General features: G+C 44.9%; 2 protein-coding genes across 2 annotated transcripts; both read right to left on the bottom strand.

Annotated features, from left to right (window-relative positions):
* Positions 1-277: 277 nt before the first annotated feature.
* Positions 278-6,021, bottom strand: RBM43 (RNA binding motif protein 43). The gene is made up of 4 exons (XM_063161345.1): positions 5,992-6,021; positions 2,668-2,923; positions 2,422-2,516; positions 278-1,799 (listed from the first exon to the last, which is right to left on the bottom strand). Exons 1-4 carry the CDS (start codon positions 6,019-6,021, stop codon positions 1,092-1,094), a joined length of 1,089 nt encoding a protein of 362 aa, XP_063017415.1. The 3' UTR covers positions 278-1,091.
* Positions 6,022-6,329: 308 nt separating this feature from the next.
* On the bottom strand, positions 6,330-15,901 carry NMI (N-myc and STAT interactor). Its single transcript, XM_063161501.1, has 11 exons — positions 15,815-15,901; positions 15,597-15,718; positions 14,691-14,741; positions 13,290-13,367; positions 12,866-13,012; positions 11,750-11,848; positions 11,099-11,273; positions 10,535-10,641; positions 10,227-10,422; positions 9,504-9,610; positions 6,330-8,122 (listed from the first exon to the last, which is right to left on the bottom strand). The coding sequence occupies exons 3-11, from the start codon at positions 14,733-14,735 to the stop codon at positions 7,928-7,930; spliced, it is 1,149 nt and encodes a 382-aa protein (XP_063017571.1). The 5' UTR covers positions 14,736-14,741; positions 15,597-15,718; positions 15,815-15,901; the 3' UTR covers positions 6,330-7,927.
* Positions 15,902-16,331: the final 430 nt, after the last annotated feature.

Below are 16,331 nucleotides of genomic sequence, written 5' to 3'. Positions count from 1 at the left end.
ATTGTTATTATTAAATATCTTTAAATATTGCTCCCCTCTCCCAATTCAGCAAAGCACTTAAGCTCATCAGCTTGCTGCTTTGACACTCATTTTTAATACAATTTCAATACACTTTTAATACATTTTTAATACACAAAGGTGCTTTAACACCTCTCACTGGCTCCACTGCACTGGAGAATCAGCCATGACAAGAAAACGACTCAAGCATTTCTTGGGCTTCAGGCTTGAGCTTCCAACCAAAAATCTGGGATTTGGTTAAAATAACACAGACACAACGTTTTGGATAACACTTTTCTTTAATGGCATAAACCCCTAATACTTTGCCTGCACACCAGACAGAAAAGCTGCTCTGGATGTTTTGAGAAATTACTCTAAGCACACAGATATCACAAAATAAAAGCTATTTTCTAAATTGGTTTATAAAACCCCCCCCATTTGTGCCCTTGTAATGGATACAGAAACAGATTTGCATAAACAGAATCTGATTCCAAAGTCTGAATGCCCCCACATTTCCCCATCAAATCTCTGGACACACTTTCATGTCTAAGTAATGAGCTGTCAAGAGATGCTGCAGAAGCCTTTAAGCTGGGAAAAACCTCATTATTGCTCCTATGAAAACAAACTGGCCTGTTTCCTGCAGGGAAGAATCAGCAAGGCTTTCTCAACCTGCCCATTCCTTGTGCATTTTGCTCTGCCAGGGGTCCCTCTGCAGCTCAAGGGCCAGAGAAGGTCCCCATTCCTGGCTGCTGTGCTCACCTCCTCACAGAACCTCACACACAACTCCCCTGCAGTGTTTCCTACATGCTTGGCACACCCAGCTTAAAAAAAAAATAAAAATCTCTTTCTTCATGGTGTACTCCTTGACAGCAAGCTGGTGTGAGAATGCTCTGAGGTACCAAAAGGAAATGTGGTCCCCAAGTTGATGAAAGATGCAAAAATCACTGATTTATTGTTCTGACCTTAATTTGGTGTTTGAGGGGAGCCAGGCTTGGTCACTCTCCAGCCTGTGAGCGGGACAGAGTGACACCCCAGTGCCACAGGGCCACAGGCAGAGTCTGGGTGAGGAACCCAAACCCCAGGAGCCCTCACCCCTACCTGGAGAGCCTCTTCACCTCCTCTGTGAACCCAAGAACGTCTGCAGAGGTGCCCACAACGTCCAGGTGGGTGTCATAAGGGATGATCAGCACTCTGGGGTAGTGTGCTTTCAGCCTCTCACAGAGCTGTCTGAGTCTCTGCCTCCCAGCCCTGGTGGGCTCCTTGAAGCAGATCCTCTCCTTCCGTAAAATCTTCTGCAGCTCCACCGAGTAATTTTCTATCATTTTCTTGGCTTTTAATCCCTGTGCATCAGCAGCACTCTCAATGGTCACTGTGGTGATGTCACCATCAGTGACACCAGAAATGACAGCATCATTTCTCTGCAGAGCCTTGGCATGGAAGTGCTTCATGTAGTGATAGATATCCGTGTCCAGAACCAGCACTTGTTTTTCCCTCTGCGCGTTCCGAGTGGAATTCCTCATCTCTGCAGCACCTCTGTGCTCCTGCAGCTTCCTCCTCGGTCTCTGGTGGGGTTTTCTCTCTCTTTTGTCCTCCTCTGGGAGGGATTTTGCCTTCAGCAGGAGGAAATCCCTCAGCACCTGCAGTGCTGGGAAGGGCCCCTGCACTGCAATGTGCCCGTCACGCTGCAAAGGCCCAAAACTCAAAGCTGGGCTCTGCTGCTTCATCTCTTCCACCAAATCTTCTAACACCAAGTGATCTCTGAAAACAGCCATGCTGAGGGTGGAGGTGACCCGGAGGAAGGCCTGGAATTGTCAATGGGAGAAGTTAAGGAGTGGCTAATGAGGCACGAAGCACAATTAGATTAATTAGGTGCGGGAAATGGAAAGACAGAAATTTCAACAGGACACAGGAGGGTCTGATCTGCAGCCTTGGAAGAATGTAAAAATAAAGCACACGGACATTAAGCAGAAAAATCATAAACTTATGTTTCTATAGCTGTAAGTAAGAAGTAACAAATTTCTTAAGTAACTTAGGTAAGTAAGAAACTATTGATAAGATGGTGAAGGGTTTATAACGTAGAAATGGACTTGTATAGAGTAAGCTGAGAGTAGAGAAGTTGTAATAGAAGCATCTATTGTGTACATGTAATAATAACCCACTGGATAAAAGTATATTCATTGCAGCAGGAGCAAGTAAAGGTGATAGGTTAGAGAAGCAAAATAAACTTTTGAAACTGTCCATTGGGTTATAAAGCTCTATATTGCCCTGTAACAAAGAACTTGTGACCATTTTTTATGGCCGATAATTGGCCATAAATCCCACAGCCGCTGAGACTGATGTTTACCTGAGCCATAAATTGTTTTCAGCCCGACCGGGGTCGCATCCCTGCAATGAAAGCACTGACAATGACAGGGAGGAGCTCACCTGGTGGCAGTAGCGGGTCACTGTCAGGGGGAAGGGCCCGGGCAGCCTCTTGTCCTGCAGGAGATGCTGATCCTTCTTCAGAACACGCTCCACAACTGAAAACAAACCCAGATCCGAGCTCTAAGACTTCTCTGCATTTCAAATTCTAACAGCCCCCAGGTTCTGTGAAATCCCAATTTCAAACCGTTCTGGGGCCCACTCTCCAGGGCACACCAGTACTTCAATATTAAATACACCATTTAATACCTCCTGCATCCTCGAAGGTCACGTAGGCAACTCCAGCTTTCCGTGTGGGATACGTGACCTGCTCCACGTCCCCGCCGTTGTTCCGGGACCTCTGGAAGTGGATGGTGAGGATGTCAGCCAGGAGCTCATCCTCCAGGAGGCCGGCTGGGACACCAGCGATGACAACTGTCCTCGTGCCTCTGGCAGCCTGGGCAGGGATGGCAAAGTCAGGAGGGACCCCCAGATTCCCACCCTGCAGAGGCTCCCGCTCCCCCAGCTATTTTTTGGGGTTTTTTTTTAATTGATACACACTGTTCACACCCATATTTCAAGTCTGGATAGACGTATTTTCAAGCAGCGATACATGAAAGTATCCATGAAGAATGCATAATCTCTGAAAAAATTATATATATCATATATAATAATATAGCTAAATAATACATTATATAATAGATAATATATTGTGTATAATATATAATATACTGTATATAATATACCGTGTATAATATATAAAATATAATACACCATATATAATATATAATATATAATATATAATATATAATATATATAAAAATAATATATAATAGATAATTTCTAAATATAATTTCTTGCTTTATATATAATATATAGGAGATATAATATACAATAATATATATTATATATATAATTATCATTAGTATATATCACTATACAATAATATCCTTAATATATAAAATATATTATATATAATAATTTACATATATGAATTTTATATATATTATAATATATCACATATATTATATAATATATATTATATCATATATGATATATATATTTTATATATCTTATTATATTATACTTTATTATTATAATTATATTATTTTATATATATTACATGTTATATATAATAATATACACTAATATATTACAATAATTATTATATTATAAATTATATTATATTATATTATATTATATTATATTATATTATATTATATTATATTATATTATATATATTATAATATATATAATATATATAATATATATTATAAAATATATTATATAAATAAATATTATTGCTTCCATGTAGCAAAACAAGTTCATTTTCAAAACAGCTAAAATTCAGGCTTTAGGTGTGAATGGTATGGATTACAGCCTCTCTTTTTTTTCTTTGTTTTTTGATTTTTTTTCAGTTTCTTAGTTGTTTTAGGAGCCTTTGCAATGTGCATTTAGGGGTTAATTAATCCTGCCCAATCAGATCTCAGTGCCTGCCAGGCTGCCTCAGGCATCTGCATTAAAAAAATGGTTTTAAATGCCATTTAAGCCCTCTTCTCAAAACAGGAAAAATGAACATTAAATTTAAGTTTCTCAGCTGGAAGGTCCCACTGGTAACGTGGTTTCCTCTGATTCTGATATTTAACATCAGAAGAGAAAGAAAAATTGTAACTGCATGTGATGCTCAGCAGGATTCCCGGCAGAGTGGAAGGGGCAGATTCCTTGTTAAATTCGGGATCTCAGCCTTTTAAACCCTCTCAGCATCTTCTCAAAGCAGGAAAAATGAGCCCTAAATTTCAGTTTCTCACCTTTCCTGTGGTTTCCTGTGATTCTGATATTCGATATCACTGCACATTGTGGAGCACTGACTACATTTAACACTTCACTGACTTTTCGGAAAAAAGGAGATAAATTTGGTTAGTGGGAACGAGCTGTCAGTAACTGCACTTGAGGCCAGTCTTTACATCTGAATTATTTAAACTCCTCTTAAGATTTAAACTTCTCTTAAGTTTTAAACTTCTCTCAAGGTGTTTTTTCCTGGCCTGGGCTGCCTAGGACAGGATCGAAGCTCCAGCAGGTGCTGCTGAGGGAGCGATGCCTGCCCACACTCCTGAGGCTCTGGGGGCAAGCCCAGCGAGAGGCTCCATGGAATTCCGAGCGCCAGGAGCTTTTAATTAATGACAGCAGCCAATTAAGCAGGCGGTGAGGCCCGTGCGAGAGGCGGCACGGAGGGAATGCAGACGGGGATTTTCTCACGCCTGGCACAGCCGGAGCTCGGCTCGGCTGCCAGACAGCCCTCACACCTTCCCAGCTGGTGTTTGGGAGCAACACTCGGGCCTGCTAGTGGGGTTAGGGGAAAAAAAGCAACCCAAGAACAAACGGATTGTGCTGAATCACTCCCCAGACGCGTCTGTGCCGAGCAGCTGCTCCCAGGCAGGGACGGGCGATGCGGGAGGGGCCGGGAATGGGCCGCGAATGGGGAAGGAATGGGCCGGGAATGGGGAGGGAGGGAGAGAGAGAGGGAGGAATGGGGAGGGAGGAAGGGATGGAGCAGCAGCTCTGCTGACAACGGGTCCTGCTGGCGCTTCATGGCAAATCCCGGCCTGATTTGGGTTGGGAGGGACATTAAAGCTCATCCCAATCCAGCCCTGCCATGGGCAAAGGCACCTTCCACTGTCCCAGGTTGCTCTAAGCCCCCATGTCCAGCCTGGCCTTGGGCACTGCCAGGGATCCGGGGGCAGCCACAGCTGCTCTGGGAATGCCAGCCCAGCCAGGAATTCCCAATGTCCCATCCATGCCTGCCCTCTGGCACTGGGAGCCATTCCCTGGCTCCTGTCCCTCCATCCCTTGTCCCCAGTCCGTCCCCAGCTCCTTTTCCGGCGCTTTCCCCCCAGCCCCTCCCGGCCCTGCCCCTCACGGTGTGCGGCCCCCGCTCCCCCCGGCACTTGCCATGGCCGCTCCAACGGGACGGGATCCCAACGGGACGAGGATCCCACCGGGACGGGATCCCGGAGGGAAGGGCGCGGAACGAGCGGGCCCGGCGGGGAAACGAAAGCGAAAGCGAAAGCGGCGGGGAAGCGGCGGGGCCGCCCCTGAGGCCGCCCCCAGGCCGGCGGGGACAGCGCGGCCCGGCCCGCCCTGCCCGGCTGGAACGGGAACCGGGATTTGGGCAGGGACACACAGGGAGAGGGACATGCGGAGACTTGAAAATATACATGGACAAGAACACACATGGAGAGGAACAAGGGAGAAGGGCATGCACGGAGAGGGACAGGGACACACAGGGAGAGGGACATGCATGGAGAGGGACAGGGACACACGTGGAGAGGGGCACGCATGGAGAAGGACAGGTATGGAGAGGGACAGACATGGAGAGGGACACACAGGGACATATACATGGACAAGGATGCCCATGGAGAGGGACACAAGGGAGAAGGACACACAGGGACACAAATGGAGAAGGACAGGAGTGGAGAGGGACACGTGTGGACTGGGACACACATGGAGAGGGACATGCATGGAATCGGACACGCATGGAGAAGGACACAAGGGAGAAGGACAGGTGTGGACAGGGACAGACACACAGGGACACACGTGGAGAGGGACACGCATGGACAGGGACATGCACGGAAAGCGAACAGTTGCAGGGATGCAGGGCAGCCGCAGCTGCTCGGGGCACCCTGTGCCAGGCCCTGCCCACCCTCCCAGGCAGGAATTCCTTCCCCCTGTCCCGCATGGCCAGGGACACCCCCCTGGCACCCCAAAGGCTGTGCTTGCACAGCTCCCCTGGCCCCAAGAGCCTCGTGTTTAGCAGGACAGCAATGCTGGGGTGAACACTGCAGCTGGGAATGTCCCTGTGTGTCATCTGGGAATAAAAACCACCCAGCCCGAGAGAAAGGCACCCCAGCAGGGAGGAAAAAAGGATATTGACATTTATAGACACATCACTGACACTTTATTCTTATTGTTCATCACTAAAACCAGTCTCCAGCCTTTAAAGCACCATTGCTGCTTTAAAATTTAACAGGGCAATCATCACAAGCCATAATTCATCAGAGACAAAGGCAAGACATTTACAGACATTGTCTTTAAAGTGTAAAAATCTGATTTGTTTTCTGGGCTTTAAAACCTGCAGCTTCTCACTACTCCTCATGAGTCACACCTTATGAGAATTTTAAGCTTTTTCCTTTTTAATGATTTACTTGTCAATATTTATCAGTGAGATACAGTTGAAATTCATGATATTTTTTGCCTTTCTCAGGTTTTTTCCCCCCTCTCTTTTTAAGGTGTCTGGTCTTACCACGTTTTTGAGAGTGCAAAAGTGCACAACTTCTGTGAATTCCTCAGCACTACTTTGTTTGAAGTAATTATTATTATTTTCCAGTGGTCAGGTAATCAATCCCTGCCTTTGCATGCCCTAAACAGTGAGAGGTGCTACAGTCACATGGATCTCACTCAACAGCAAATTCAAAATAAACTCTGGTGTTTGCAGCCTTTTAACTTTCCATATTCAACTTTTATCCATGGCCAGTTAACAGTTTGTCTGCAATAATAATCCCTGAGGTATTCCCTCTCCTTTCCCTGCACATCAAGATGTCAAATACCCCAAAAATAAATTATTTCCAATGTCAGGCTCATGTTAGTTTGGAGACAAGACTATTAGGGCCAAACCATTTCAGCACCCAAGGATGACAAAAGTGCAAAGTCTGAGGAGGATTTGTTTTCCAAGGATGAGAACAGAAAAGGAAAAACATTCCTCCTTGGAAAACCACTCTCTCCAGCCTGGATCACCAGATTCCTCAGGGCTGTTCAGCAGCACTGTTACAAAACCAAGTCCAGCACCAGCTCAATCCTTGGCTGAAATCGTTTTAAATTACCAAAATCATGAACAAAAATGAGGAAAATTGAATTGCAGAAATAAATATTAAAATCAAACAATAAAGCAGGCTACAAACAGCTAAAGGCAGCAAATGCCAGGCCATTTTAAAGTGAAATCTCTTGGGTTTTTTTCTATTTAATTCTATTTTAATTTCTATTTTAATTCTATTCTTCCCATTTTCTATTTTAATTCTATCACTAATTTGATAAGGTGGCTTTTATGAAATTACAGGATTCTTTCAGGTGTTTGAGTTCTGGTGGCACTCAGCAACCTCAGCAGGACTGGAGCTGTGTCAGAGCCACCTTCTGAAACTCTGGCACTTAAAGCAGGACTGGGAGGAGGCTTGGATTGGGATTAAATTAAATATGGCTTTTGCATCCAGAACGTAAGAAATAATCCACTCATCCCACTCTGGAGTATTTTTAGATCTGCAAGGTATAAAATATGGAAAGCTGCAGAAAATGTGAGCAGTCTCAGGGGCTGCTGAAGGCTTGGTCTGTGCCTCTCATGTGAAACACAGGCAGGGACTTTTGCTGCCTCCCTGTGCAAAGCCAGAGCCACGAGACAAGGCAGGAAGGCAGGGATTCCTTTGCTACAGTATCAATCTCAGAGCATTAAAGCACAATATCTACAGAAATCCCTGAAACTTCATCAGTTCTCAGTATCCTCCTCAAAGCAAACATAGGCTGCTCCTTTGGAGATGTATTTGATTTTCTCTATCTCCCCCCCACCATTGCTTGGCTTTTGGAAGTGAATTTCAATCATGTCCTGCACACTTTCTTCATCCTCTTCCACCTCTGGGACTCCTTTCAGCAGAATGGTTTTCTTGGAAACCCTGCAGTGTGGCTGGGGAGGAAAAACAAACCTGGATTATACAGCAGCTGTGCACTCAAGGGAACTGGGAGAGATGGGAATTGAACTCTTCTCTCAGGTGTGGCTGGGATCTCTGATGAGGGGAAAACTTTAGGTAGTGGAAATTTCTCTGGAAAGAGCAGAATTCTGGACTCACACTGCCATGAAGGGTCTGGAACTCTGGATTTATACTACAATGAAGGGTCTGGAACTCTGGATTCACACTACAATGAAGGGTCTGGAACTCTGGATTCACACTACAATGAAGGGTCTGGAACTCTGGATTCACACTACAATGAAGGGTCTGGAACTCTGGATTCACACTACAATGAAGGGTCTGGAACTCTGGATTCACACTACAATGAAGGGTCTGGAACTCTGGATTCACACTACAATGAAGGGTCTGGAACTCTGGATTCACACTACAATGAAGGGTCTGGAACTCTGGATTCACACTACAATGAAGGGTCTTGGAGGAGCAGCTCAGGGCACTTGGTTTGTTGGAGAAGAGGGAGGGGAAACTCATCCCAGTCTGGAGCTCCTGAGGGACAGCTCCCATCTCTGCCCTCTGGGAGCAGAGGAACAACAGCTGGAGCTGGGCCAGGGCAGATTTAGGATGGATTTTGGGAAAGGCTCTTCCCCAGAGGGTGCTGGCATTGCCCAGGCTCCCCAGGGAATGGGCACATTCCCAACCACTCCAGGAGGGTTTGGACACCGCTCCCAGGGGTGCCCAGGGTGGGATTTTTGGGGTGTCTGTGCAGGACCAGGAGCTGGATCCATGATGCTGTGAGTCCCTTCCAGCTCAGGAGATTCTGTGGTTCCATGATTCCAAGCCCACACTTTAACTGGTGTGTCCTGCACTCCCTAATGCAGCCACACTCTGGGTTTGGGGAGCCCTGATGCCTCCTGCCAGCACCACCCCACAAAATCCCTGCCAGGACATGCCCCACACCAGCTCTGTGTCCTGCAGCCATGCCTTAATGACAAAGCCCTAATTAGAGACACAATTCTGATCACCATCTCCTCCTAAAGCAGAGTGTCATGAGGCAGCTCTCACAATCTGGGCTGAATGAGGAGTGAAATCAAGGAATGGATGAGCAAATGTTGCATTTGCTGGGACTCTGGGATCCTGGCAGAGCTTTGTGCTTTAGCTCCTTCCCAAACAGCCCAGCACAGCCATGGGGGAGTGCTGAGGTAATTCCATCAAGGAAACACAGGCACACCCTTTAAAAATAAATTGCGGCTTCACATGAACTCAACAGCCCGTTTCACACCCACTGTGAAGCTGTGAAGTTCACACAAAAGGAGTGAAAATTCTGCCCCTCCTCCTATTTCCCACCTCTCTGTTCTATCAGCCTGGAGTAGATTCCTTTACCTGAAACTTCATCAAGTGGAAATCAAAATGTGGTGAGACAGAAATGATGAACCACCTTTCCTCTGCATAGAAAGGGTATTTAGTACATCCCACAAAGTTGTAGCTTGCTGTAAGAGAATTTAAAAAAACCAACAACAGTTAATTATTTAATATAATTTAACCACTATTTTATAAACATTTCAATGACCAAGCTCATCCAACTAATGCAGGATGGCACACCTGTAGATTCTTTACGTGCATTCTGCAAAAAGTTTATTTGGCACTTCCAAAACAAAAAGCAAAATCATGAAATGCCCACAAAGCTCTGAAATAAATCTGAAGCAGCTGCTCCAAGTGGATGTGGAATTGATCATGGAATTCCACCCAGCTGGGCAACAGGAATGCCTGTCCAACTGCACTGTCCTGCAGCAGAGGTAAAATCAAACTCATCTTCCTGATTTGCTGTTTGCAGAATGAGTGCCTGGCAAGGCAGAGGGAAAAAATCAGGGTTTTTTTGGGAAAAGTTGTGAAAGAAAGCTCATGAACTGTGAGCAGGTTGTGTTTGCTCCAAAAGGATGTGATGAAAAACTGCTTTATTTCCCCACATCTCTGGGGGATCCATCAGCTCCCTGTGGGAAGAGTTTGCAACACTCAGTGGTGACCCCAGAATGGAACCCAGGATGGATTTGATGGATTTGGATAAGAAAATATTGGATTTGGGCAAGAAAATATTCCAGACCCTACCTCCAGGCTTGAGGAATGTGATGACACCTGTCCCAGACCCCCTGTTGTAGGTCACTTCTTCTATTTCTCCTCCTCCTTCTGCCTGCTCAGTTTTGTAGAAATGCAGCTCAAGTTTGTCTCTCATCCATTCTTCAGGAATGGGAAGCTCAGGTATGTCTGAAACGTTGATCTTCTTTCCAGAGACAGTGACGTGGAGCTAAAAACATCAAATTTTTGTGCACTTTGTGACTGAAAACACTGAAAAAAAAAAAGACCCTAAAGCTTTTAAAGAGCTCAGATTTTGAGAGTTGCATATTTCAGCTGTTTACCTCAAACTGGAATCCCATGTCAAGTTCAAAAGGCTTCACTGTCACATTTGCTGTTCTGTTGTCCAGGTTCACACAGTGCTTGCTCATCTTTGTCAGCTTCTGGGCAACTGAGGGAAATCAGATATGGAAAGCTTTATTTAATCATTATAAACCCCAAATTATTCCCCAGTCTCTTAAAAAATCTCCTTTTGCACCAGTAAAGCAGAAATAAATAATAATTAGGCAACCAGATCCCAAGCATCCATGCCTACTTCCATAAAATCTCTGTGGTTTTATGTAGTCCAAATAATATAATAACAAAATATTATACCGACTTTATGAATAACAAACAATGTTACTAAAATAATATACAATAAATATAGCAAATATGTTATTAATTATACATATAAAATAGATTTTGAGTGGGACTAGTAGAACTTAAGCTGATGAAAGATGCTCTTATTGTATAAAATATTATAAGATTTTTTTCCTGTTCCATTCAAAACACCCTTGGGGGAAAACCCCACCACTACCAGGTGAAATACAGCAGAGACATTAATTTTATAATTAAAATACACATCCTACCTTCCTCATCTTCAAAAGTCAGCAGTGCCTGGTTGTGGTTGAGTCTGAAGGGGGTTTTTGTGGCCACCCCAAACACACAGTGGGTGTCCATATCCTCATCTGCCCCATCATCCTTCATCTCTTCCAGGTGAGTGAACTTCAATTGCATTTCTGCCACCTTCTTTTTAACCTCCAACTTTAGAATTGACACAAAAAAAGAAAACTTGAATATTACCAATGCTATGGATATTTTTTGATTCCACTGCCTTCCATTGAATCAATGTCTGCTTGCTTCCATTCCTCTCACACTTCCAGTACCTCTTGGATTTATTTCCATATCCTCTCCCTGCTTCAAACTGGCTTGCCAGGAAAAATAAGAAACTTTCAGGTTTATTTCATATTGAAATTAGTAGAGGTTCAAATGCTGAACAAGTGGCCCCAGCAGCCTTTCAGAGGGACAGATTCAGTGGGGAGGCTCAGGTTTCCCACAGCAGCTGCCCCTGGATCCCTGCAAGTGTCCCAGGCCAGGCTAGATGGGGCTGGGGGATAGGGGAAGGTGTCCCTGAGGTTGGAATGGGATGGGATTTAAGGTCCCTTCCAACCCAAACCATTGTCTGAAAATAAAAACCTGCCCTCCTAAAAGACCAATTTGCAAATATTCCCCTCCTTTACCGGATTATCCTGGGAACTGTGTTCTTCCAGGTCTTCTTTGAGCTTTTCCATCTCCTTTTTCAGCTCAGTGTTTTCTTGCTTTAGCATCAAGAGTTCCTGCTACAGGCCAAAAAGATGAAATGCAGAGTTAAACACTTAAATAAAGACAGAAATATATTTCAGCAACATCTGGGCAGTTTCTGCCATGCTGCTGCTCTTCCTTCCTCATGTCCTCCTCCTTCCTCCTGTCTGCTCCATAATTCCTCCAGAACAAAGAATCCTGCTTGGACACAAAGCTCTGGGAGCAAATCCAGGATTTCCTGGACAGGGAATGTGAGAGGATGAGAAGGAAGCAGAGCAGATGTTGTCAGATGTTGTCACCTTCTTCCACCATCACAAGGTGGCTCCTGGGAAGTCACCAACCACTGCAGACACTTGGAGCACTTTCCATCAGCTGAAGGCCAAAGCCACATGGTGATCATGACCTTTCATGGGTACAAATCCAAACTTCTGTGATTGAAGAACCAAAAATCAGCTTTCAGAAAATCTCCCCACAACCTGAGTGTGTTTAAGCTATTAATTATATTGTAATGGCTTAAAGCTATAATTTCTCATCAGTGATCCACCAAAGCTCACTGGAAGCACCTCCTTGGCAGCCTGTGGGACCTTCTGCTGTTCCTGCCCATGGAATATCGAGGGAATGAACCAAGGGGTTCTGGAACCAGCAGTTCTAGAAGGAAAATCCCTCTTCAGACAGGCCCTGGCTCTTGCCCAGCTCACTGGCACCTAAGAAATGCTGATCCTTTGGGTGCTGTGACCTCTGACAGAGCAGGGAGCTGGCAAAGCAGTGCAATCACCCCACTGGGCTTCATCCCCTTCACCCAGACCTGAAACTCATCCACAGGGGAGAACCTTGGAAGAGCAAGGCTGCTTTTGGCAGGTTTCACCCCAAAACAGATGCAGTTTATTGCAATCTCTTTGCCTGCCAGTGAAAAACTGAAGTGCAGCAAAAAACACGTGGAACATCCGACCAGCACAGCTGCACGCTGGCAAAGCCAGTGAAACTGGGAATGTTCTCCCATTTTGCCAGCCCCAGCTCCCTCCCAGCCCTGCAGACACCTCCAGCCCCCTGCACACCTCACAGCTGGTGATTCTGTCCTTCCTCTGCTTCTCCTGCTCCTTCAGCTCCGCCAGCTGCTTCTCTGCTCTGCCACACTCTGCCTCTGCTGCTAGCTTGGAGTAAAACAGGTCAGCTTTTACCTTCCCATCATCTTCAAGTCTTATCTGGAGAGCAAAAGGAAGAAGATTTTTAAGTTTTTTAAAGGTTTATTTCTAGAGGAACAAACTAAACCTTGAGTAAGCCCTTTGTACTTATTAATTTTTAACACTTTGGGTAAATATTCAACTCACAAGAGTGCCATCAACACAAGCACAAAGCATGGAAGAGCAGAACAAATTAAAGGTGTTATAAATGTGGGGGGTTTGATCTGATTTCAGAAGGATGCACCAATTTTTGTATTTTGGCAAATTTCCATGACTCCATGTGCTTTACAGAACTTGCCTTCCATATCCTCAGCTCTTCCTTGAGTTTTTCAATCTCTTCCAGGGGTGTCCCAAGTGGATCAGTGGGTACCATACTCTGCAGAGAGAAAAGGAACACGTTGGTTTTCTCCTCTGTTGGCCAACAGCTGAGACACCCCAAACAATTCTAAAACAATCTTCAAAAAATTAAAAAGTTTAACCAAAAAAAAATTTTAAACATCATTCACTTAGGTCAAATTGTTGAATTATTTTAATGGCTGGCCAGGAAAAAAAATCTGTGAAATTGTGAATTACTGGCCAGCCATTATTATTTGCTAATTATCTAACTGCTAAAATGCACAGGTGAATTTATGATTTAGCTAAATAATAAATCAAGTTGTCTCCATGTTCTTCCACACAGATCTAAGCCCCTCAAACCCATAATGTTTAGCTCTGTGCTTTCTCAGCAGTTCCTCCAGGAGGAGGTGTCAATAAAAAAAAATAAAAGTGAAAATGGGATTTTGATCTTCCAAGCTCAGGGAGATTGGATAATAAAAGGTAGCATCAAGGAAGGTGATAAAAGAACCATTTCAGAATTGAAATTCAGGGCACAAGTTCACAGGGGCAGGCAAACTACAAAGCCCAAAGAGAGGGAAAATCTCTGTTCTGATTTATTTCTATGGCTGCAACGTTCTGCAGGAAAAAAAAAAATCCAAAAAGATCTGCTGAAATATTCTCTCCCTTTTTACTCAAGATTACATAAAGCTTGAATGGGAACCATGAAATTTAGAAATAGCAAAAGGTCTAAATTAGATAATCCATGGAAAAGATCTGAATTAGATGATCTTGTCAGTTCTCTTGATAATGCTGGGTATTTCCTAAAAATAATAAAACAAAGTATTTCTTCCAGTTTCAAATTAAGCAAGAGGGAAATATCCATCTGTGTCTTAGTTACAATGGGAAAAATATTCCTTCACTCCAGGGATTGAGTGCAGAGAATAAAAAGGATGCACATGCCAACAGCTGGAAGATAATAAGAAAAATGATGTTTTACTAAAAAAATGGTTTCACACATCCTGAAAAAAGGAAAAAAAATAATCAAGAAAACACAAGAAAGGCCAGGGAAAGTCCCATCCAAACTATCTGTGCACTGCTGGAGCTGAATCCCAGGAAAAGAGAAATTCCCCTAGAATCCTCCACGAAGGCAGATGAGCAAGAGGGGCAGGACAGAAAGTTCTGGGAAAATCTGTGATGCAGAACCTTGGGAATGGGATTCTCCCCATGGAAACAGGAGGTGGAAATGGGGAATGCCCCAAGTGTTAAAGGGTGGAAGAAGGTGAGACAAGCAGTGGCAGTGGGAGCACAAACCTTCAGAGTCAGTCAGAGATACGAAAGTCAAATACAGATTTCACTCCCAGGCAGCACATCAGGAAATACTTACAAAACCATTGTCTTGGAGAGATAATGGAGGGCTGGTAAAATCCATGGAAACCTGAGGGACCAGGAAAAAAAATTAAAACATTGTGCATATTTTTTATGCAACTGATATCAGGAATACCAGAAGCTGTGCTAAGCTGAAAAAATTTTTAAACATAAATGTATAATTCCATATGCAAAAGTGACAGATACCGCATATCTGAAGCCTCCTTTTTCACAAATATTTTCACAATAATTTTCACAGATATCAAAATGAATATTACATGTGTTGTGTTAGAAAGTAATGCTGGATTAATTCATGTAAGTAGTGTGTTAAATATAGTTTTAGGGTATAGCAAAATGTTAAAATAGAAACTATGCGCTGTAGGATACTTTTTTCTAAAGAAAGGATTTGTAGTGAGATAGCAGCCACAGGACACCTGAATCTTTCAGAGAAAGAGAATTTATTGCTCCATTATCAGGAGAAAAACTTCCTGCCTCGCTCGGGCAGGATGATGCCTTTAGGATTATGAGGAAGAAGTTGACACTGACCAGACAGAATCCTGTGTTTGAATGGAATTTATGCATCATGGATGAGGCATATGAATATGCAACAGGTTATTGTTTTTATGCGTTAATCCTTTGTTAACCTGTGTCCTTTTTCAGGCTTATGCTGCCCAGAAAAAGGTACCCGGCCATCCATAACTCTTTGTTTCTATTGTCTCATATTGTCCTAATTCAAATTGTCCAAATTAGTCTTACTCTAACTGTATTACTATTTTTATAACCATTTTACTACTATTAAACTTCTAAAATTTTAAAAACAAGCGATTGGCGTTTTTCACAGTTGGATACTCCACGGCCTGACCCTGAAATCCCAGCGGGAGCAGCCCAAATTCCCGATTCATCCAGGCAGTTCTGACCCTCTCACCTGGGAATCCTCGCCTTGATTCTGAGCCGCACCGCCCTGGCTTGAAACTGGGGTTTTGGAGCTCGGAATCCCTTTCTGGTTTGGACCGGGCAGCGAAAATTCAGAGACTGCTGTACAGTTTTCTGTGGAGGATAAAAAGAAAAGTGAAAGCAGAAATGAACAATAGTTGTTCTTTGGTTTATCTGCGACTCCTCCAAGGGACGCGAGGCCTCCCTCACCGCTCGGCTCCCGGCGGGCACGGCCGGGACGGGCTATGGGGCGCGGCCGGGACGGGCTATGGGGCGAGGCCGGGACGGGCTATGGGGCGAGGCCGGGACGGGCTATGGGGCGAGGCCGGGACGGGCTGGGGGCACGGCCGGGGCTGCTGCAGCTGCCGGCGGCTCCTCAGACACCTCCGGAGCCGGCTCGGGGCCGCCTTTCGCTTTCGCTTCCCGGCCCGGGGGAGGGAGGGGCTGGAGCCCGGCCGGCCCCCTCACACACCGGGGAGCCGCCAGGGTACCGGGGTGTGTCTGGCTCTGTCCGAGTGGGCTGAGGGAGGAGCCGGCCCTCAGCCGAGCCCTGATGAGGCTAACAGGCACAAATGTGGAGAAAACGGGGAAATCCCTGTTTTTTCCCCGGGAAGAGGCGGGGAAAGGGCGCTGGGGCAGCGCCCTGAGGGCGGGCGTGAGGGCGGTCATCGCCTCACGGCGGAGGCGCTGCTCGCCCGTCCCGGCTACGAAATCAAATAACACAAAC

Source organism: Melospiza melodia, chromosome 8 (assembly GCF_035770615.1).
Source record: "Melospiza melodia melodia isolate bMelMel2 chromosome 8, bMelMel2.pri, whole genome shotgun sequence".
Classification (NCBI taxonomy): Eukaryota; Metazoa; Chordata; class Aves; order Passeriformes; family Passerellidae; genus Melospiza; species Melospiza melodia.
Note: the sequence above shows the minus strand (reverse complement) of the source record. Positions and strands in the feature narration are given on the sequence as shown.